The 22,501-nt window shown below is 42.1% G+C and overlaps 1 protein-coding gene across 3 annotated transcripts in view; it reads left to right on the forward strand.

Moving 5' to 3' along the window:
* The window catches only part of KCNQ1 (potassium voltage-gated channel subfamily Q member 1), a 159,710-nt gene that overhangs the window by 23,776 nt on the left and 113,433 nt on the right, over positions 1–22,501 (forward strand). Inside the window, exons 1-2 of one of the 3 annotated variants that reach the window (XM_077288020.1) lie at positions 6,822–6,915; positions 9,242–9,730. In XM_077288020.1, the coding sequence (XP_077144135.1) occupies positions 9,351–9,730 (380 nt within the window). In that variant the 5' untranslated portion in view covers positions 6,822–6,915; positions 9,242–9,350. Of the gene's footprint in view, positions 1–6,821; positions 6,916–7,280; positions 7,408–9,241; positions 9,731–22,501 lie in introns of those variants that run through there. The other 2 variants (XM_077288021.1, XM_077288018.1) reach the window with 2 other exon arrangements.

Below are 22,501 nucleotides of genomic sequence, written 5' to 3' on the forward strand. Positions count from 1 at the left end.
TAGTGAAATTTCTCCAGATTATGCCGATGCCCCATTTGTTGGAGAAAACTACTGTTAGCGTGAGCGGCAGGTTTTGTAAGAGAAGAAGCACCGTTTGACTTTTTGAATGCAAAAATGACTGGAATTATGAGCGGACGCCATGTGTTTGGAGAGCCCCTGATGTGCTTAAACAGTGCAAACCCCCCACAACTAGACAAATAAATGTATCTACACGTGTGGTGAGCACCACTGGTGCCTCACAAAATTTGACATTGTTGAACTGTGAAAATAAAAATAAAAAATGTCCTCAAAAATGTTGGTTTTGCCCCAAATTTGTTGTGCAATTTCTCCTGAGTACACAGATTCCCCATATGTGGTGGAAAACTACTTCTGAGGCACAGTGCAAAGCTGTGAAGGGAAGAAGCGTCATATTGGAGTTCAGATTTTTCTGGAGTGGTTTGAGGGTGCCATTGGTAGAACCCCTGAGGTGCCAGAAGAGCAGAACCCCCATAAGTGGTCCCATTTTTACAAACTGCACGTCTCAATTAATGTAGTGATCATAGGGGCGCAGTGAGCAAATTTGCACCACAAGTTTGTCACAGAATGTTATATCATTGAGCAATAAATAAAAAAAAAAACTAAATTTTTTACGATACATTGTTTTAGACCCCAGATTTTACATTTTATCATGGGAAAATGGGTAAAAATGACACCAAAATTTGTCGTACAGTTTCTGCTCAATGTAAAAATACCCCATATGTGGCTGTACAGTACTGCTTCACCATACGGCGAGACTCTGGAAGTACGCTATTTGCCTAGAATAGTTTGCAGACTCCATATACCGAGCCCCTAAATGCTAGAAGAGCAGAATACTCCCCTCAAGTTATCACATTTTGGAAATTATACCCAACTGGTAACCTGGTAAAGTGATTATTTGACTTCATGGGTGTTTTCCGGAAACAAGCAGCAGTGGATGTTGCAGATTGAAAATTTCAAATCTGCTATTGTAGTGCCCATACATTGTAGTGCTGAGTACAATGTGCCCAGCTCGTGCTTCTCGAGACATGCACCGTAAGCTAGGCGGGCTCTCAACACTACTGAAATGCCAAACGTGGACGCTATATGTGGTTTAGGTATACTGTGGGGCTCAGAAGGGAGGGCATTTGGCTTTAGGAGTGCAGAATTTGTTGGATTTCTTTCGGAGGGCGAGGAGCCGTAGTGCTTTTCCAGAACCTTTGTGCTACCAATAACGTGGAAGCCCCCTATATTTCTGTTAACAGATGACAGACCTGAGTGGGGACTTGCTTTTCTTTTTATTGTGGATTGATTTGAAGCTATTATTGAGAACATTTTGCATAACATTTTGGATGGCGCTCTATGCTGAGCATTTTACATTGGGATTTCCATCTAAATCTCAAGTGACGTGATCCCGGTGAAACACCTGAGGGATCCATTCACTGTAATGAGGCAGTAGAGTTAGGCTATGTTCACACACTGTGGTTTTTGCTGCGGATCCGCAGCGGATTTGCAGCTGCGGATCCGCAGACGTTTTCCATGCAGGGTACAGTACAATGTTACCCTATGGAAAACCAAATCCGCTGTGCCCACTTTCCTTTTTTCCGCTGGAAAATCCACGCTGATTTTCTGCGGGAAAAAAAGAAGTAGCATGTCACTTCTTTCTGCGGATTCCGCAACTGTTTTCCACCTGCACCAATAGGAAAGTGCAGTTGGAAACCCGCAGGAGAAACCGCACAGAAAACCGCAGGGAAATCCACCGCGGTTTTGCACTGTGGGTTTTCTCAAATCGGGACCTGAAAAATCCGCAGAAAAAAAAAGGATGGTGTGAACAAGGCCTTACTCTGACTGCTACTGGCCTCTGTTCAGCATTTGTACTTCTTTTCAGAGGTGCACACAACTATGGCTTTTATGCATGGCTAAAAAGACAGGACCGTTGGATCATAGACCAGACTGCACCCACAGTGCCTCCATCTGCCAAATTAGAGAGAATTTTCCACCATGGGTTCTGTCTGAATTGCGTATTTCAGAGATTTACATGAAAAATATGGTGTAAGCTGTCAGCGCAGGATAAATGTGAGCTTACTCCGATCTTTGGGAGGCAGAATAAAAAAATCAACAGCAGGTGCAAAATTGGTTTTATTTTATTACGCCGTTCCTCATGCGGTATACGAGATTAGATGACTTTATTCTTTGGGTCGGTTTGATTACAGCAATGCCAGACTTACTGTATTTTTTACTTTACACGACACACCTAGGTTTTTAGAGGAGAAAAATAAAAGCAACAATTTTTTTTTTTTTTTTCTTAGCCAAATAATGTGCTAAAACATTTAATAAAAAATATTATTTGAATGGGGGTGTGGGGGAGAGAATCTCTGGATGATGCACTGTTATGGAGGACCTGTGTAAGGCCTGTCCCACACGTCCAGATAATTCCGGTACCGGAAACAATCGGTACCGGAATTATCCGTGTCCGTGTGCCCCTACGTTTCTGGGGTACATCAGTGTGGCACACTTGCGGCACACGTGTGCCGCCCGTGTACCCACTGGGTACCACACGCACCGTGCTGGGTACCACACGTACCAGCATCTGGTGCTGAATCCGCGATTCATATCTTCTATGCAGCAGCGTTTGCTGCATAGAAGATATGAATAATAGTGTTTAACATAAAGATCTTTCTGTCCGACGCCCTCCCACCCCCTGTGCGCCCCCCCGCTGTTCTGAAAATACTCACCCGCCTCCCTCGCAGTGTCCTGTCCTGGCCGCGCCTTCTACTGTATGCGGTCACGTGGGGCCGCTCATTTACAGTCATGAATAGGCGGCTCCACCCCTATGGGAGGTGGAGCCACATATTCATGACTCTAATCGGCGGCCTCACGTGACCGCATACAGTAGAAGGCGCGGTCAGGACAGGAAGCAGCGACAGCCAACGAGGGAAGCGGGTGAGTATTTTCAGAACAGCGGGGGGCGCACAGGGGGTGGGAGGGCGGCGGACAGATAGATCTTTCTTTTAAACACTATTATTCATATCTTCTATGCAGCAAACGCTGCTGCACAGAAGATATGAATGGCGGCTTCAGCACCATGTGGGGGGGACAGCGCTTACTGTAGCGCTGTCTCCTGCACGCCACAGGGACTGCACACGGAGAACGTCCGTGTGCGGTCCGTGTTTCACACGGACCCATTGACTTTAATGGGTCTGTGTAATACGTGCGCTCCCACGAACACTGACATGTCTCTGTGTTTGGCACACGGAGACACGGTCCGCAAAAAATCAATGACATCTGCACAGATGCATTGATTTTAATGGGTCTACGTGTGTCAGTGTCTCCGGTACGTGAGGAAACTGTCACCTCACGTACCGGAGCCACTGACGTGTGAAACCGGCCTAACTGAATGCAGATCTCATATCAGATACCCGCCCAACCCCCTCCTTGTACTTGCAGACCTCTGATCTGATTGCTACAATTACAAGGTGGGGGAGGTAGGGTCTGACCCTACCTCCCCCACCCTTTTAATAGCAGAACTCAAACCACGTAACCTCCCCCCTATAATGGCAGACTTCAGTTCACACCCGTGCTGTTCTACCATGTGACAAAACACGGCGTCGGGGTCCATGAGCTTCCTGCATACAGACATTTATAACATGCACTGTTTTTTTTCTTCACACTTTTTTTGTGAAAAAGTGTATCTTTATAACGCAAATAATAAGGTATATAGTTTTTTTCTGTTTGCCTGCTGTCCCACACTAAAAGATGCTTTTGCATCCCCATATTTTGAGTGCTATAATTTTTCCATATTTTTGCTGACAGTTATGTGATGGCTTGTTTTTTGGGGGATGAGTTGACTTTTTTTTTTTTTTTATTGGTACCATTTTCAGGCTCCTGACGTTTTTTGATCACTTTCTATTCTGATTTTTGGGAAGCAGAATGAACAAAAACCAGTAATGCAGGATTATTTTTTTTATACTGTTCCGCGTGTGGTAAAATTAATAAGGCAGTTTTATTCTTCGGGACAGTACGATTACAGTGATACCACAGTTATATCGTTTGGGGTTTTTTTTTGTTTGTTTTTGCTGCTTTCTTTCTAACGATTTTATAGAAGAAAAAATTGTATTTGCATTTGTTATGAGAGCTATAACTTTTTTTTTTTTTTTTTTTTCCGCTGAAGGAGCATGGCTGTATGGTGGCTTGTTTTTTTGCAGGACAAGATAACGTTTTCAATGATACCATTTTAATTTATATTTGTCCTTTTGATCCACATTTTGTTAGACGCTATGATAAAATGTTGGGACTAGTGATGAGCGAGTATACTCGTTGCTCAGGTTTTCCTGAGCACACTCGGGTGGTCTCCAAGTATTTGTGACTGCTCGGAGATTTAGTTTTCCTTGCCGCAGCTGCATGATTTGTGGCTACTAGACAGCAGTCAACCCCCACATGTACTCAGGCTGGCTAGTAGCTATAAATCATGCAGCTGCATCAGCAAGAACTAAATCTTCGAGCACTTACAAATACTTGGAGACCACCCGAGCAACGAGTACACTCGCTCATCACTTTGACATAATACTTATTTATGGGATATATCCTAATATATTTCTTGTGATCATTTTTTTTTTACTTCGTCCCTCTATGGGACTTTCACTTTCTGCACTCTGATCGCTATTATAATGCATTACAATTCACGACACACAACACTGACACACAAGCTTCTAAGACCATGCTCTGAGCATGGTCTACCAAGCTTACCATAGCCTGGTGACCGGGATGTCATGTCATGACAACCTTGGGTCACTGTGGCAACGATCGCGCGCTCATGTTGACGTTGCGGGAGATCCTTTTAAATGTTGTGATTGATACCGATTGCAAAATTTAGGGGGTTAAACAGCCAGGAGTGGTGCAGGCACCACTTCTGGCAGTGAGAGCTGGGTGTCAGCTGTCATGTTCGCTTGAGCACCCGGCGACGACCACCCGTGCCCAGAGCCTATGCCCACAATATCGCCAGGACGTATCCATATTTCCTAGGTCGGGAAGTCCTTCCCAACCAGGACGTATGGATATGTCTAAGTTCGTGAAGGGGTTAAAAACAAGTGTTGAATAACAATTGGTTTTATAAGGAGTGGATAGTAATTGCACCATCTTATAAATCCCTGCGACCACACTCTATCTGACTTCTGTGCCAGCTGTAAGTTACATAGAGGATTTCAGTGTATGAAAGATAATAATTTTTTATTCACTGAAATCCCTGGTATTTCTGTGCAAAAGTCCAGTGGGCGGTCCTACTGACAGCTTTCTCTGCATGCAGGAGGGACCACCCACTGGACTTAAGCATACGAGTGCCAGGGATTTCGGAGCGTAAAATACAAGTTATGACTCCTTCAGACATCAGGGATTTTTCTAGTATGCAAAAAATGGTTGAAGTTTCATCGTTGTTTTTGATCAGAGTTTGGTCAGTGTGTCATTAGTTTTTCTTGAATGAGAAAATAATTGCTGTTGGTTTCTCATGCTTCTATCTATCGAACAGTCCGTGATAACCGGACAGGATGGCATCGGAGTACTATCCGAACTCGTTTTTTTACATGATACATAGACTTGCATTTGGGAGTTTGATCTGACACTCAAATCAGTGTCTGACAAATCCTCCTGCTTTTGTGCAGACCACTGGGTCCGAGAGGAAAAAATTGAACATATGAACTACCCCAAAAAACACAGATGGCACTTATAAGAGAGAAACTGACATCTGCATGAGCCCTTCTACTGTTTCTTTCCACCCAATCTATATATCGTTCTGCTCGGCTTCACTTTCTCTGTACCGTGCTGGTCATAAATAGGACTGCATGTTCAATATGAATAGTTCCCTTTAAATGCCGCTGCCAGCTATTGACGGCTGCATCTAAAGGGTTACACAGCATGAGGAGCTAGCTGTGTAACACAGCCGGTAGCATTTGGAGGTGTTCTCCATACACCCACATCCTACATGTGATGTCCGGGGGTATAATGATTGCAGTTGCAAAAGGTGCAGCCGGGCCCAGAGGGGTTGGGGACCCACACAAAATAACTGGGATCCATTCACTAAGCTCCTCTCCAGCACCGCAGCCTCCACCTGTGCACTCATAATGAACGCCCTCCCTTTAGTTTAATCTGAAGGGGGTCGCATGATAACACAGCCCCCATAAATGTAACTATTGTTCGTGATTTTCTGTTTATATTTTTATGGTCCTTTGAAAGGGTTAATAAACAATGGGAGCAGGTTAGAACTTGGTTTTCCCTGGTTTGGCTTCCCGCTCTTTTTGTGAAGTTTGATTGGTTGACAGGAGCTGAGCGGGAAGAATTTCATCTATAAAATCAGCTGTTTTGGAGCGGTTTCATCAGTTACCTCAAGAAGATTCCAGATCCCACCCTCCCCTGTTTCTTGTTACACTTTGTCGTGTCGTTTATTTTGTGAGAAAATTGCCCGGTTTCCGGGTGGATTTGGTCATTTTACGGTGATTTTACTTCAATTTATCGGAATTTTTATAAAAGGATTTATTGGTTATGATTTAATAAAATTTAGATTTATGGTTACTCAAACATAAACACCACGGCCATTTATTCCAAACGATTTCTTGTAGTCATGTGTCTTTTGTTTATTTGGGGAGTGGGGCTTGTGTTGCATGACGAGCGGGGGCGGACCAGCGAGCTGATGAGGTGGAGGGAGCCACAGAATGATGAGCAGAGGATTGGATGTCCGAGTTCCCGTGGCTGTTCGACAGCTGCAACACAGGCGGACATTGCCTGTTTGTTAGACTGCTTGGGATTGGCTGTTATACAAAGAGCCTGATTGGCTGCAGGCGGGCGGTCGTCCATTACAGGTGCAGCATGCCGGGCTCACAACTGCCGGTTGTGGATGGGTAGTGGCTGTGAGTCTCATCCATGCACTTAAGGGTAGGAGTCTGGCTCTAAATTTCAGATTTTAAAAAATCTGAGCATTAAGAAAAACGATGTATCTATCTGGATTACTGTGAAATTGTAGATATTCGGTATTTTTGGGTCCATGATCCATTTACTAAACTAAATCCTGTGCTACAAACTTCTGGCCAATCCCTGCAGTGCGCCATTTCTATATTTGACAGCTATAATTCCTACAACCACAAGGGGGCCATGTAATGCCGTAGCTCAGGGACGGTGACAGGTCTGTATTACCCACAGTTTGTGACGATCCACTAATCGTATCCGCACAAGACTGAGAACCAACACTTAGTTACAGATATTGGAAGATGTTCGCTCAGATAGAATGACTAAGAGATAAAAAAAAAAAAGGATTGGAATATGGCCTTTTAAATGACTGAGAGAGCGTGCTCTTTAAACCTCCCTTTCCAAATGCCTACAAGAACAATTGGAGGCTTTCCACCCAACTGGGACCCATGGGGACAGCTGGTAAGTTGTGGGAAAATTGTGCAGAAAGTACTAATCAGTTTTCATAAGGGCGCTCGAGTTGTATTTTTTTCTTTGTAGAGTAACATTGATTTTTAAATTTTTTTAATTTTATTTTCCTTTGCGATTAAGGGACCGTACACTCCGTATTCTACAAGCGCTTGGCGTCCTCTAATGAACTCATGAAAGTAATACAATTAATGTTTTTACTGATATAGCGCCAATAAATCCCACAGCGCAGTACACAGATTTTCATCACTCGTACTAGTCCCTCTCCCCATTGGGGATCACATTCTAAATTACAAATGGACCTATAAGAATTTTTAACTTTTTTTTTTTTTTTCTTAATATTGATACATTACTCCTTTTATCGGGGTTCTCCAAATAAAAAAAAAAAAAAAAAAGTCTGCCAGTACTGTGAAATAACTAAATCCTCATTATTCACCTACTGTTCTACAATCCAGCACTGAGCCTCCTGCCGCACTCCTGCTCTTTGATTACATGTGGACGGCACATGATTACTGTAGCCCAGCAGTGGCCGCATCGGTTCTTTGCTATACTGCTGTCATTACTGCTCAGCGATGGGCGCCTTAATGCTAGTAACATGGCAGATGACCGCTACATAGTGACTGCTACATAGTGACCGCAACAAAGCGACCACGTACCATCTGCATGTACATAAAGACCTATCTGCAGGTACCTAAAGACCTGGAGTGTTTCAGGAGGTTCGGCTTCGGATCTTTGGCTAGAGAGTAGATGATTAGTGTTTATTTTACAGATTAGGAACCATTTTAATATTTGAGATATTAGTATAGGACTGTCCAAATTTGGGTACACCTTGTCGCAGTGGGATGGCTTTTTCAATTTTTTTTACCAGTGTCTAATCATTTTGTTTCGATTCTAGGTTTTGTCGGTTTAACTGCCAGTGTGAACATGCTCTTATACTGTATAGTAGAAGTATATACAATTAGTTTCTTTTTATTGACTTAAAAATTAATTTCATTGTTTTATGATGATGTGACGCATGCGCGTGTTTGGCAGAATTGCCCTCTGTCCAGAAATTCCAGGACAGTCCGTAAAAATAGGGTATTTTTTTTAATTTATTTTTTTTATTTTTTTATTTTTTCCCTCTCCGTTAAAAAAAAAATAAAATAAAAAATGTAAGGCATCCGTGACTTTTTCGAAGTTAAAGAAACTTACACAGATTATTTTGACTGTAATTATTATTTTACAGCTTACTGTGAGCGCAGCTGATGTCTTCATATCAGAATTATGGGCTGTAGACATGGATCACGTATAAAATTATTTATTATGGTTTTCCAAGGGGTACGGAAAAAAAAATATTTTGTCTGTCCGTGAGTTTATCGATAAGTTGTCCAGAAAAGAGTTTAATTGGCAACCCTGGTGTGTGGGGTTTTTTTTTTTCCTTCATTAAATCCCTCAACAGGAGACAACTTGCGGTATTCAGCTAAAAAAAAAAGTTCAGCAAGCTCTGTGTATAATCAGCCTCGCGTTCATAGTCTCGGTGGAATGAAAGGCATTCCTTCCCATCCAGGAGACTGCGGACAGTAGGGACGATAGAGCTTCAGTAGGACGGAGGAAAGTTCCCTAAAGAAAGTAAGAAAAGTAGGTAATGTTTCCAGAGAGAGGGCAGTATTTAGGATCAAACCTCTAAAACCAACAACCCTAACAGACATCTAGGAGAGCTGTGTTGGGAAGCAATTATGTCCAAACCACTCCCACACATGAGGAGTCATCAGGAGAGAACTGGAGTAGGCAGGACATCAAAACTCGTGTGTTACTAACTAGATCTTGCTTCTTATTTCTTTCCAACCAGATTAAAGCCACCAGGGGATCAGAAGAACTTGGAATTTTCTCCATAAAATGTTCTTCAATAAACTTTTCAAGTCGTAACCAAGCTTTCCCATTCTCTTGCAACTTCTCCAATGTCCTCGTCATCTCCTCCTAAAACACCGAAGAGAAACTGGAACTTTGGCATCTTAACCTCTAGAAGAGATCTCCACCAAAAACCGAGTCCACTGGAGATGAATGAAAATCTGAACACACATTACGAACACATCCCGCTACCTCGGGGGTTAAACAGCAATGGACAACAAGGTCAGGAACGCGCTACCACCACTTTTGAACTAAAACGCGACGTGCTGATTACCACGGAGACCCCACGGGCGACTATCAATCTGGACCCCAGAGTTTCGATCTACAGTGCGAGACGACCTCTGCTCACCAGAACCAACATACAAGGCAAAGTTTATAACTTTTTGGAACGGCCGACAGGATGGAAGTGTTTTGTTTATCACTTTACAGTGTGAGTAGATATCGTTTTTAATGTTTTACTGTTTTTCAAATGCGAGTAGTTTTCAGTTAAGGTTGTATTTCCCAACCTTGGACCCTCTGGAATATAATTTGGTTGAACCAGATGGATCCTATTATGTTCTTGCCTGCATGCTTGCCTGTATGTACAATAACTTTCATAGATCAAAAGTTCTGAAAACTTGTTATGGTTATAAAGTTAGTTTTCTAAAAAAAAAGAAAAAAAAAAAAGAAAATGTAGTGACTTGGCCATAAAGATGCATAATGTTACTGACCTACAAAAAAAATGCATTTAATTATGACCTTAAAATAAAAAACTTTGAAATTTCCAGAGGCACCAAAAAGATAGCATAACATTTTAAAAGGAAGATTCTCAAGTAAGGCTATGTTCACATGATGCGTTTTTGCAACATATTTTTTTTTTAATGCAAGCAAGTTGCGTTTTTGTACCATCAAAATCTATGAGATTTCAGAAATCTCATGCACATGATTCCTTTTTTTTTTTCTGTTTGAATTGTAAAACTGCTGCGTTTTTTAAAATTGTGATAGTGACGGAGCCAAATTTTTGAAATCTGACCAGTGTCACTTTATGTGGTAATAACTCTGGAACGCTTCAACAAATCCCAGTGATTTTGAGACTGTTTTTTCATGACACATTATACTTTATGATAATGGTAAAATTAGGTTGATATGTTTTGTGTTTTTTTTATAAAAAATATCAGAAAATTGAGAAAAATGTTAAATTAGCAATTTTCAAAGTTTGAATGATTTTCCCTTTAATCCAGATAGTCATGCCACAGCAAACCATTAATAATTATCATTTCCCTCATGTCTGCTTTACATCAGCACCATTTTTAAAATGTTATTTTATTTTGTTAGCATTTTAGGAGGTTTAAAAATGTAGCAGTAATTTTTCATTTTTTCAAGGAAATTTACTAAATTTATTTTTTACGGACCTATCCATGTTTAAAGTGACTTTAGGGGTCCCATATATTGGGAAACCCCCAAAAGTGATACCATTTTAGAAACAGCACCCCTGACATATTGAAAACTGCAGTCAGGAAGTTTATTAACCATTCAGGTGCTTTACAGGAATTAATGCAAAGTGGTATGACCAGAAATGAAAATGTCTATTTTTATCACCTAAATGTCTCTAACTTCTGAACAGATTACTACAGCCGTTAGACTCTAAAGGTTCCTTCACACGAAACGACTTTACAACGAGAACGACAACGATCCGTGACGTTGCAGCGTCCTGGATAGCGATCTCGTTGTGTGACACGCAGCAGCGATCTGTATCCCGCTGTGATATCGCTGGTCGTTGATTAAAGTTCAGAACTTTATTTGGTCGTCAGATCGGCGTGTATCGTCATGTTTGACAGCAAAAGCAACGATACCAGCGATGTTAAACATGGAGCTAACGACCTGTGAGAACGATAAGTGATGTAAACAGCGACGCTGCAGCGATCGGCTCGTTGTCGTTCTCGTTGTAAAGTCGTTTCGTGTGAAGGTACCTTTAGGCTGCAATTTGGTCATGAATAGCCACGGCAAACATCAGGACCACACAATCATGATCTGAGGGCACCAATTGGGATAAAGAGGAAGCCCCCACACTCTGTTAACCATTTATAATGATGTAGTCACTTTTGACAGCAGCATCTAAGGGGTTAAACAGATTTGGACGGTGCAAACACTGATGTGGCTGATGCAGCAAGTTGTCAGCTATAGTGTACAGCTGACAACTGCTGGATTGTCACCTGTTTGGGGAGGCTATTCTCAAATATCTCAGGTCAGTTAAAAGACGTATTGGCTGTCATTAAGGGGTTAAATTCTTTCAGCGTTTTTGTAGCATTTTTTCTTTACCATAGAAAGCAATGAGTGCAAAAAATGTAACCATTTGTTTTTGCTGCCTTTTTGGTAAACTAAACTAATTTTATTAACCCCTTTCTGACCTCGGATGGGATAGTATGTCCGAGGTCAGATCCCCCGCTTTGATGCAGGGTTCTGGCGGTGAGCCCGCATCAAAGCTGGGACATGTCAGCTGTTCAAAACAGCTGACATGTGCCCGCAATAGCGGCGGGTGAAATCGCGATTCACCCGCCGCTATTAACTAGTTAAATACCGCTGTCAAACGCTGACAGTGGCATTTAACCGGCGCATCCAGCCGGAAATGATTGCATCACTGACCCCCGTCACATGATCGGGGGTCAGCGATGCATCTGGTAACCATAGAGGTCCTTGAGACCTCTATGGTTACTGATCCCGGCTAGCCGTGAGCGCCACCCTGTGGTCGGCGCTCATAGCAAGCCTGTTATTAAGCTACATAGCAGCCATCTGATGATCGCTGCTATGTAGCAGAGCCGATCGAGTTGTGCCAGCTTCTAGCCTCCCATGGAGGCTACTGAAGCATGGCAGAAGTATAAAAAAAAAAAATGTAAAAAAAATAAATAAAAAAGATATAAAAGTTTAAATCACCCCCCTTTCACCCCATTCAAAATAAATCAATAAAAAAAAATCAAACCTACACATATTTGGTATCGCCGCATTCAGAATCGCCCGATCTATCAATGAAAAAAAGGATTAACCTGATCGCTAAACGGCGTAGCGAGAAAAAAATTTAAAACTCCAGAATTACGGTTTTTTTTGGTCTCGCCGCGACATTGCATTAACCCCTTCCTGACATCAGACGTACTATCCCGTCGAGGTGGGGTGGGCCCGTATGACCACCGACGGGATAGTACGTCATACGCGATCGGCAGCGCTCACGGGGGGAGCGCGGCCGATCGCGGCCGGGTGTCAGCTGCATATTGCAGCTGACATCCGGCACTATGTGCCAGGAGCGGTCACGGACATGATCGCGGTGTACCGGCGGTATAGGGAAGCATCGCGCAGGGAGGGGGCTCCCTGCGGGCTTCCCTGAGACCCCCGGAGCAACGCGATGTGATCGCGTTGCTCCGAGGGTCTCCTCGCCGCAGGTCCCGGATCCAAGATGGCCGCGGCATCCGGGTCCTGCAGGGAGGGAGGTGGCTTACCGAGTGCCTGCTCAGAGCAGACACTTGGTAAGCCTGCAGCCCTGCACAGCAGATCGTCGATCTGACAGAGTGCTGTGCACACTGTCAGATCAATGATCTGTAATGTCCCCCCCTGGGACAAAGTAAAAAAGTTAAAAAAAAATTCCCCACATGTGTGTAAAAAAATAAAATAAAAAAAATATCCTAAATAAAGAAAAAAAAAAAATATTATTCCCATAAATACATTTCTTTAGCTAAATAAAATTAAAAAAAACAATAAAAGTACACATATTTAGTATCGCCGCGTCCGTAACGACCCAACCTATAATACTGCCCCACTAGTTAACCCCTTCAGTAAACACCGTAAGAAAAAAAAAAAAAAAAGAGGCAAAAAACAACGCTTTATCATACCGCCGAACAAAAAGTGGAATAACACGCGATCAAAAAGACGCATATAAATAACCATGGTACCGCTGAAAACGTCATCTTGTCCCGCAAAAAACGAGCCGCAATACAGCATCATCAGCAAAAAAATAAAAAAGTTATAGTCCTGAGAATAAAGCGATACCAAAATAATTATTTTTTCTATAAAATAGTTTTTATCGTATAAAAGCGCCAAAACATAAAAAAAATGATATAAATGAGATATCGCTGTAATCGTACTGACTTGACGAATAAAACTGCTTTATCAATTTTACCAAACGCGGAACGGTATAAACGCCTCCCCCAAAAGAAATTCATGAATAGCTGGTTTTTGATCACTCTGCCTCACAAAAATCGGAATAAAAAGCGATCAAAAATGCCACGTGTCCAAAAATGTTACCAATAAAAACGTCAACTCGTCCCGCAAAAAACAAGATCTCACATGACTCTGTGGACTCAAATATGGAAAAATTACAGCTCTCAAAATGTGGTAACGCAAAAAATATTTTTTGCAAAGAAAAGCGTCTTTCAGTGTGTGACGGCTGCCAATCATAAAAATCCGCTAAAAAACCCGCTATAAAAGTAAATCAAACCCCCCTTCATCACCCCCTTAGTTTGGGAAAAATAAAAAAATTAAAAAATGTATTTATTTCCATTTTCCCATTAGGGTTAGGGCTAGTTAGGACTAGGGTTGGGGCTAGGGTTGGGGCTAGGGTTGGGGCTAGGGTTGGGGCTAGGGTTGGGGCTAGGGTTGGGGCTAGGGTTGGGGCTAGGGTTGGGGCTAGGGTTGGGGCTAGGGTTGGGGCTAGGGTTAGGATTGGGGCTAGGATTGGGGCTAAAGATAGGGTTAGGGTTTGGATTACATTTACGGTTGGGAATAGGGTTGGGTGTGTCTGGGTTAGAGGAGTGGTTAGGGTTACTGTTGGGATTAGGGTAAGGGGTGTGTTTGGATTAGGGTTTCAGTTATAATTGGGGGGTTTCCACTGTTTAGGCACATCAGGGGCTCTCCAAACGGGACATGGCATCTGATCTGAATTCCAGCCAATTCTGCGTTGAAAAAGGAAAACAGTGCTCCTTCCCTTCAGAGCTCTCCCGTGTGCCCAAACAGGGGTTTACCCCAACATATGGGGTATCAGCGTACTCAGGACAAATTGGACATCATCTGCTACCCTTGGGAAAATACAAAACTGGGGGCCAAAAAATAAGTTTTGTGGGGAAAAAAAAGATTTTTTATTTTCACGGCTCTGCGTTGTAAACTGTAGTGAAACACTTGGGGGTTCAAAGTTCTCACAACACATCTAGATAAGTTCCTTGGGGGATCTAGTTTCCGATATGGGGTCACTTGTGGGGGGTTTGTACTGTTTGGGTACATCAGGGGCTCTGCAAATGCAACGTGACGCCTGCAGACCAATCCATTTAAGTCTGCATTCCAAATGGCGCTCCTTCCCTTCCGAGCTCTGTCATGCGCCCAAACAGTGGTTCCCCCCCACATATGGGGTATCAGCGTACTCAGGACAAATTGGACAACAACTTTTGTGGTCTAATTTCTTCTCTTACCCTTGGGGAAATAAAAAAATGGGGGCGAAAAGATCATTTTTGTGAAAAAATATGATTTTTTACTTTTACGGCTCTGCATTATAAACTTCTGTGAAGCACTTGTTGGGTCAAAGTGCTCAACACACATCTAAATAAGATCCTTAGGGGGTCTACTTTCCAAAATGGTGTCACTTGTGGGGGGTTTCAATGTTTAGGCACATCAGGGGCTCTCCAAATGCAACATGGCGTCCCATCTCAATTCCAGTCAATTTTGCATTGAAAAGTCAAATGGCGCTTCTTCCCTTCCGAGCTCTGCCCTGCACCCAAACAATGGTTTACACCCACATATGGGGTATCAGCGTACTCAGGACGAATTGCACAACAATTTTTGGGGTCCAATTTCTTCTCTTACCCTTGGGAAAATAAAAAATTGGGGGCAAAAAGATCATTTTTGTGAAAAAATATGATTTTTTATTTTTACGGCTCTGCATTATAAACTTCTGTGAAGCACTTGTTGGGTCAAAGTGCTCACCACACATCTAAATAAGATCCTTAGGGGGTCTACTTTCCAAAATGGTGTCACTTGTGGGGGATTTCAATGTTTAGGCACATCAGGGGCTCTCAAAATGCAACATGGCGTCCCATCTCAATTCCAGTCAATTCCTGTTACCCTTGGTAAAATAAAACAAATTGGAGCTGAAATAAATTTTGTGTGAAAAAAAGTTAAATGTTCATTTTTATTTAAACAATCCAAAAATTCCTGTGAAACACCTAAAGGGTTAATAAACTTCTTGAAAGTGGTTTTGAGTACCTTGAGGGGTGCAGTTTTTAGAAAATACCCAAGTGTGACACCTTCTATCATATAGACCCCTCAAAATGACTTCAAATGAGATGTGGTCCCTAAAAAAAAAAAAATGGTGTTGTAAAAATGAGAAATTGCTGGTCAACTTTTAACCCTTATAACTCCGTCACAAAAAAAATTTTTGGTTCCAAAATTGTGCTGATGTAAAGTAGACATGTGGGAAATGTTACTTATTAAGTATTTTGTGTGACACATGTCTGTGATTTAAGGGCATAAAAATTCAAAGTTGGAAAATTGCGAAATTTTCAAAATTTTTGCCAAATATTCGTTGTTTTTTCACAAATAAACGCAAGTTATATCAAAGAAATTTTACCACTATCATGAAGTACAATATGTCACGAGAAAACAATGTCAGAATCGCCAAGATCCGTTGAAGCGTTCCAGAGTTATAACCTCATAAAGGGACAGTGGTCAGAATTGAAAAAATTGGCCCGGTCATTAACGTGCAAACCACCCTTGGGGGTGAAGGGGTTAAAATGCAGTAACGGGCGATCAGAAGAATGTATCTGCACCAAAATGGTATCATTAAAAATGCCAGCTCGGCACGCAAAAAATAAGCCCTCAACCGACCCAAGATCATGAAAAATGGAGACGCTACGGGTATCGGAAAATGGCGGGCGCAATTTTTTTTTTTTTTTTTTAGCAAACTTTGGAATTTTTTTTCACCACTTAGAGAGAACCTAGTCATGTTGGGTGTCTATGAACTCGTAATGACCTGGAGAATCATAATGGCAGGTCAGTTTTAGCATTTAGTGAACCTAGCAAAAAACCAAACAAAAAACAAGTGTGGGATTGCACTTTTTTTGCAATTTCACCGCACTTGGAATTTTTTTTCCCGTTTTCTAGTACATGACATGCTAAAACCAATGATGTTGTTCAAAAGTACAAATTATTTCGCAAAAAATAAGCCCTCACATGGCCATATTGACGGAAAAATAAAAAAGTTATGGCTCTGGGAAGGAGGGGAGCGAAAAACGAACCCGGAAAAACGGAAAATCCCAAGGTCATGAAGGGAGTTAAACCTGTACTTCTAGAGAAATGATACATATAATCCGTATAAAAAAAAAAAAAAAAACACAACAAAAACAGCAGCAAAAATGTAGCAGAATCTGCTTTACATAAAGAGTTTCTTTACTGCCAAGAGAGCAGGTTTTCCCTGCAGAAAAATAATGCTGCAAAATGTGAACATAGTTGTCATCTTGTGAAGCTGCTAGAAGTTCCTGTCTAATTGCTTCTTCATGGAAAGCTGGGTAGCATCAAACATGGCCACGGTTCTACCAAAAGTCCTGAAAAGCATAGATTAACACTCCAATTTTCAGAGGTAGTAGATGTAACTACCACGTAGACTACACCAGTATTAAAATAAGTGGGGCCCTGCTGCAGATATTTATGGTCAGCCATCTTTCTTTCAATCAGAAACTTTTTTTTTTAATAATACCCAGTTAGCACTCAGCAGATGCAGTGCTATACTATATGGCCAAGATGGCGCATACTTGTATTCTCAACCTTCTTGTGTTGCCACTAGTTGGGTACATTAAGATGGCTTCAAGTGCAGCATAGAAGGTGGCATTGTGACGTACTACAACTTAATGGCATATGTTTCTCCTGCTATTATATTGCCAGGTAACCAGACCTAATTTAGGCACAAATCTGGCTGATAAACAGTACCTATAATTCATAACTGTTGACCAATCGGTCCTGGATCTTTGATATTCCCATTCAATGATGACTTGCTATAGACAGCTAGAGGTCTAACATTTATACTGTGCATTTGTAGGAGTAAGACTGCAGACTTATTATTTTAGACTGCACAGTATATTCCTCCATACAGTATTATCTCCACTACATAGTCCTCCATACAGTATTATGGCCACCACCTAGTCCTCCGTACGGTATTATGGCCACCACATACTCCTCCATGCAGTATTATGGCCACCACATAGTCCTCCATATAGTATTACGGCCACCACATAGTCCTCCATACGGTATTATGGCCACCACATACTACTCCACACAGTATTATGGCCACCACATAGTCCTCCATACAGTATTATGGCCACCACATAGTCCTCCATACAGTATTATGGCCACCACATAGTCCTCCATACAGTATTATGGCCACCACATAGTCCTCCATACAGTATTATGGCCACCACATAGTCCTCCATACAGTATTATGGCCACCACATAGTCCTCCATACAGTATTATGGCCACCACATAGTCCTCCATACAGTATTATGGCCACCGTGTAGTCCTACATACAGTATTATGGCCACCGTGTAGTCCTCCATACAGTATTATGGGCACCATGTATTGCTTTATGCATTAAAGAAAAAAATACTCACTTCTCCCTTTCCCCTCTGGCCCGGTCTCTTCAGCGTCTTCTGACATTAGCTAAAGCTGACAGCTGGGGGCTCTCAGGCTGGTAAGGGACCATGGATATTGACCCCGCAGCCACTCCAGAATTGGTGTATTTATTAGATGCGCCAATTCTGGCTCTTTACTCTGCTCTTCCCACTTGCCCTGTGGTGGTGGCAAATGGTGTAATATTTGTGGGATTGAAGTCAACTTTGTATTGTCTGGTGACATCAAGCCCACTTGTTAATCTTGTAGAGGCATCTATAAGAAGCCTCTCCTTTACTAACCTCATAGTCATATTGTAAATAAAAACCCAGCCAGAATAAGGTCCTTTATTTGAAATAAAAATACATGGCATTTTACTTTTTGTATTTCGAAATAAAAAAGCAAAGTTACACACCCCTTACGCTCATGCCTATTCCATTTTCTGGGGTGACTGCGGGCTGCTATTTTTAGGCTGGGGTGGCCCAATATCTATGACCCCTTTCCACCCTGAGAATTTCAGTTCCCAGCGGTCTGGTTTAGCTTGGTTGGCTGTTAAAAATGGGGAGGCCCCCTGTGACCAGACGCTCGCTGTTATCTGACAGTGTGGGAACCACAGCTCTCTGACCAGTGGTAATGATCTTACCGCTGATCAGAGGCCGTGTTTGACGCAGTGTCAAGAGGATGACAGCGTGGCAAACAATGGATGTTCAGGTTCCCCATTCATCTGAATGGGGTCCTGGTTCGGTACTGTTCTGGTACCCTAACTGAACTTTAACGGTTTGGCCTGCTGGCCCCAAACCTTCCAGGGGTTCGCCCATCATTATTTAAGACTGGTGTTCTTCAATTACGCAGAGGATGTGAGGAGGCGTTTTGCAGGTGGACTGGGCCACTAGAACCCAGTGGCTGGCATACAACTTTCTTACCGGTCTATTTACCTAATATTTGCTAAAAGATAGTTTTGCCCATCCTTAAATATTTTAATAATAGTTGTGGCCAGCCAACATCCAGCAAAAGATACACTTTATTAAAGCACTTACTATGTGTCTAGAAATGTCGATTCCTCAACCTCCATTTATTACATTTGTGTATTTTATCAGGCAAAGTGCTTTTTGTGTTTTCAACTCTAGTTAAAGGGCTTTTATAGTGTTTGGTAAATAAAGGTTGTTCATTATACAATGAACATTATGTAACTTTTTCAAGAGCCCTTAAAACGTCAAATATAAAAACAAATAACGCATCACTTTTTGTACTGCTTCCAGAAAGGTCCTGTTGTCTTAAAGAAAATGACATTGATATCGCAGGGTTTTTTGTTTTGTTAAATTTGTTTTGATAATTTTTTCGTATTACAAGATATGTAAAAAAATGTGATACTGGACATATACTGGCTGTGACCCTATTGAAATTTTTAGAAGTATAGAGTTGCCATGCTCTAATCCAGGTAAGGTTGAAATGTCAGGAGTGGTGGCCCATTCATTCCTTACGGGGCAGCTTTAGTCGGCTATGTTCGTCAGTCCCACACAGAATGAATGGCGCACATTTTTGGGATCTGATCCAAACTAATTTCACTATTAAAATATTAGAAAAGAAAAAAATAAATGACATATCTTTACTATGAATTAACAAGTGAGAGAATTTTATGTAATGAAGTTCCTTTATTTGCTGAAAATATAATTTAATTGCATAATTTGCGTTTCCTGTTGGCGTTTCCTGTATGATGATGATGTACTTTGTACAACATGAAAATGAGCTGGAGCGGAGTTTCCGCCCTTCACTGGTTCACGTTTTCATAGAAGATGTTTCTACAACTTTTACATCTAAAATGAGTAAAACGTGAAATGTGACCTCTCCTCAGGGAGTACTCCTTCTATATTACATCTGTGACGGCAGCCATCTGACCGCTCTATCCAGCTCCTGTACACCCTCGCTAAACTATTTATTTTCTGGGGATAGTCTTTACTGGCCAGACTGCCAGACATTGTGGTATTACGCAGCAGCAGGTAATTTACTATGGTATCTTATGGAGTTTGGAGTAGAACCTGCTCATAGAGGGGGATCCAGAGCCCTGATAAATCTCATAAATAGGTCTTCATGGGGTCACCCCCCTTTTAAAACCTAAAGGCCCTCAGAATTTTGAGATGGCTGTTGGCAGAATGGTGGTTCTTTCGGCAGCCACATCGGTCGTCTATCCCATATACTGGAGCGCTCTCTCGCTCCGCCAAGTGCTCCTGTGTTCTCTATGAGAAAGTTGCTGACAGACATCTCTGCCAGGGGCTTGTCTCCTACAAGGCCCATCGGCTCCTCCTCTGACCATCAGTTGGTTGTCTATAACTCTACTTCAGTATTGGTAGATATCTAGGTGGTGGACTTTCTGAGACTTTCCTAAACTTCTCAATGGGGTCTGCAGAAATGAATTGAGTTGATCCAGAAATCCCAATCAGATATACGAAATGGACCTTTATTCACAGAATCTTCTGAAACAAATCTGCTTTACTACGCTTGCCAATGTGATCAAAAGTTATGGGCAAAGTGGGCACGGACTGATTCTGACTACTAATGCCTCTACATTTTTTCATGCAGGTGTTAATTAGCTTTACTGTTCCCTGATGGGAAGAAAATTGCTCATAAAGTATAATACAGCAGAATATGATTAAATCTAGAAGAAATAATGGGGGGAATTACTACACCATTAACCTGTCAAACTCTGATGGTGGCTTTCACAGCTCACCTGCATGGTAGCGCGTCATTCTTTGCACCCATCAGTGGTCCTGTGGCGAGATCGCAGGGCGCTGATGGGTGGAATGTCGGTCAGTGATCTGTTGAAGACCCCCCCCCCCCCCCCCCCCATGTCAGTGATCTGTTGAAGACCCCCCATGCTTGTCATCACGGAGTTCTTTTGACACTTATCCCTGTGGAATAAGATAAGAGACTGGAATGTTTACTATATGCTGCAATACCGTGGTAGTGCTCTATATAGTACAACCTATCTGAAAAGTCCCCTAAGGGGACTAAAAAAATACAGTAAAAAGTGGGGGAAAAAGTTTTAAAAGATATGGAAAACCTAAGTTCAGCTCGCCCCCAATAAAAATAAAGATTACAAAAATATGTTTAAAAGAAAAAAATATACGTATTGCCGCATCCAGAAAGATCGGGTTGTATCAAAGTATAAAAATAACTAACCTGAGTGGTGAACACCATCAACAGAAATAGGCCGGGGTCACTTTTGCAAGTTCAATGTGAGAAACTCCCGCGAATCTCTCGCATCAAGTCCCGACACTGCCACCGACACTTATGACCAAAGCGTGCGGCTGCATAGAAATACATGCAGCCACAAACTCCGGTCCCGAGTGCTGGCGGTAGTGCTGTGATTTGATGCGAGAGATTCACGGGAGTTTCTCTCATTGAATTCGCAAGTGTGACCCCGGCCATACAAATTAAAAATGAGGAGGGCGCCTCTGCACGAACAATATATGGGTCCATTACAGTGCAATAGTTCATCATAGGGCACATTTTGGGGGCCCGTCTCTGTTTTTATCTTATTTGGCCGTTCATGTTCCTGCTATGCAGAATTATGTGTTAGGTGGGCCAGTGCAAAGCCGTGTACCTGGCCCCTTGCTAGTTTTGGGTGGTATTGCGCTGTATATATCCTGCTTTAATTCTCCAGTTCCAAGTTGGTGATCTGTTGTTGATGTTGGCTCGGGGAGATCTTTGTAGTGGCTGTTGCTAAGTCTCTCTGTAAATGAACCCGTCTTTCTCCTGTTTACAGGGTTTTAATCTAATCCTCATATAAACTTTTCTTTCGCATTTTATTCCTAAGACTCCAAATGAGACCAAAAGGCGATGCCACTGCGGAAACAGAGATGACACGTTCGCCTGTTTGTACTGCTTCCTGCCCTGTTTTGCCACCCTGTGACAAAGTACAGCTATTCTCTACAGTTAATACAGTGGTGATGGAAGAAGGTGATTTGTACATTCGAGATAAGCATGGCAGCAGATAGGATCTTTGTAATGCAACCAAAATATTTGAGGTTCCCTTAATTGGATCCAATTTTATTGTATTGGAGATATACTCTCAAGGAAAAATATTTATACGTTGTTCATAGATGATCATGCGGTGATTTTTTTTATTTTTTTATTTTCTAGGGGGAAATCATATAAATAGTATCTGAAATGCACCATAGACCTTCGATAGATAGACATGGTACCTGAGTATACTATGGGTAGACATGGTACCTTGGTGTGATACTATGGATAGTCATTGTATTTGGGTATGGTACTATGGGTAGACATGGTACCTGGGTGTGGTGCTATGGCTAGACATGGTACCTGATTGTGGCACTATGGGTAGTGTGACATTGCGCCTACTGTTTGTGTTGGGGGACACTCGCTTGGCAGCGGATTAACGTAGTCAGGCATGGTTTTCTCACAAAAACAATCTGTTTGGCTTATTTATACAGCATAAGCCACATAACAAAGTCCACTTCATTACATCCATGAACATATCACGACCACCAGTCTGTTCATGCAGCAGATAAACCTCTCTGCCATATATTACAATCCCCTTGTCCGGGGTTACCTTCCAGGAGCTCTTCT

This window comes from Ranitomeya variabilis, chromosome 2, assembly GCF_051348905.1.
Source record: "Ranitomeya variabilis isolate aRanVar5 chromosome 2, aRanVar5.hap1, whole genome shotgun sequence".
NCBI classification, from domain to species: domain Eukaryota; kingdom Metazoa; phylum Chordata; class Amphibia; order Anura; family Dendrobatidae; genus Ranitomeya; species Ranitomeya variabilis.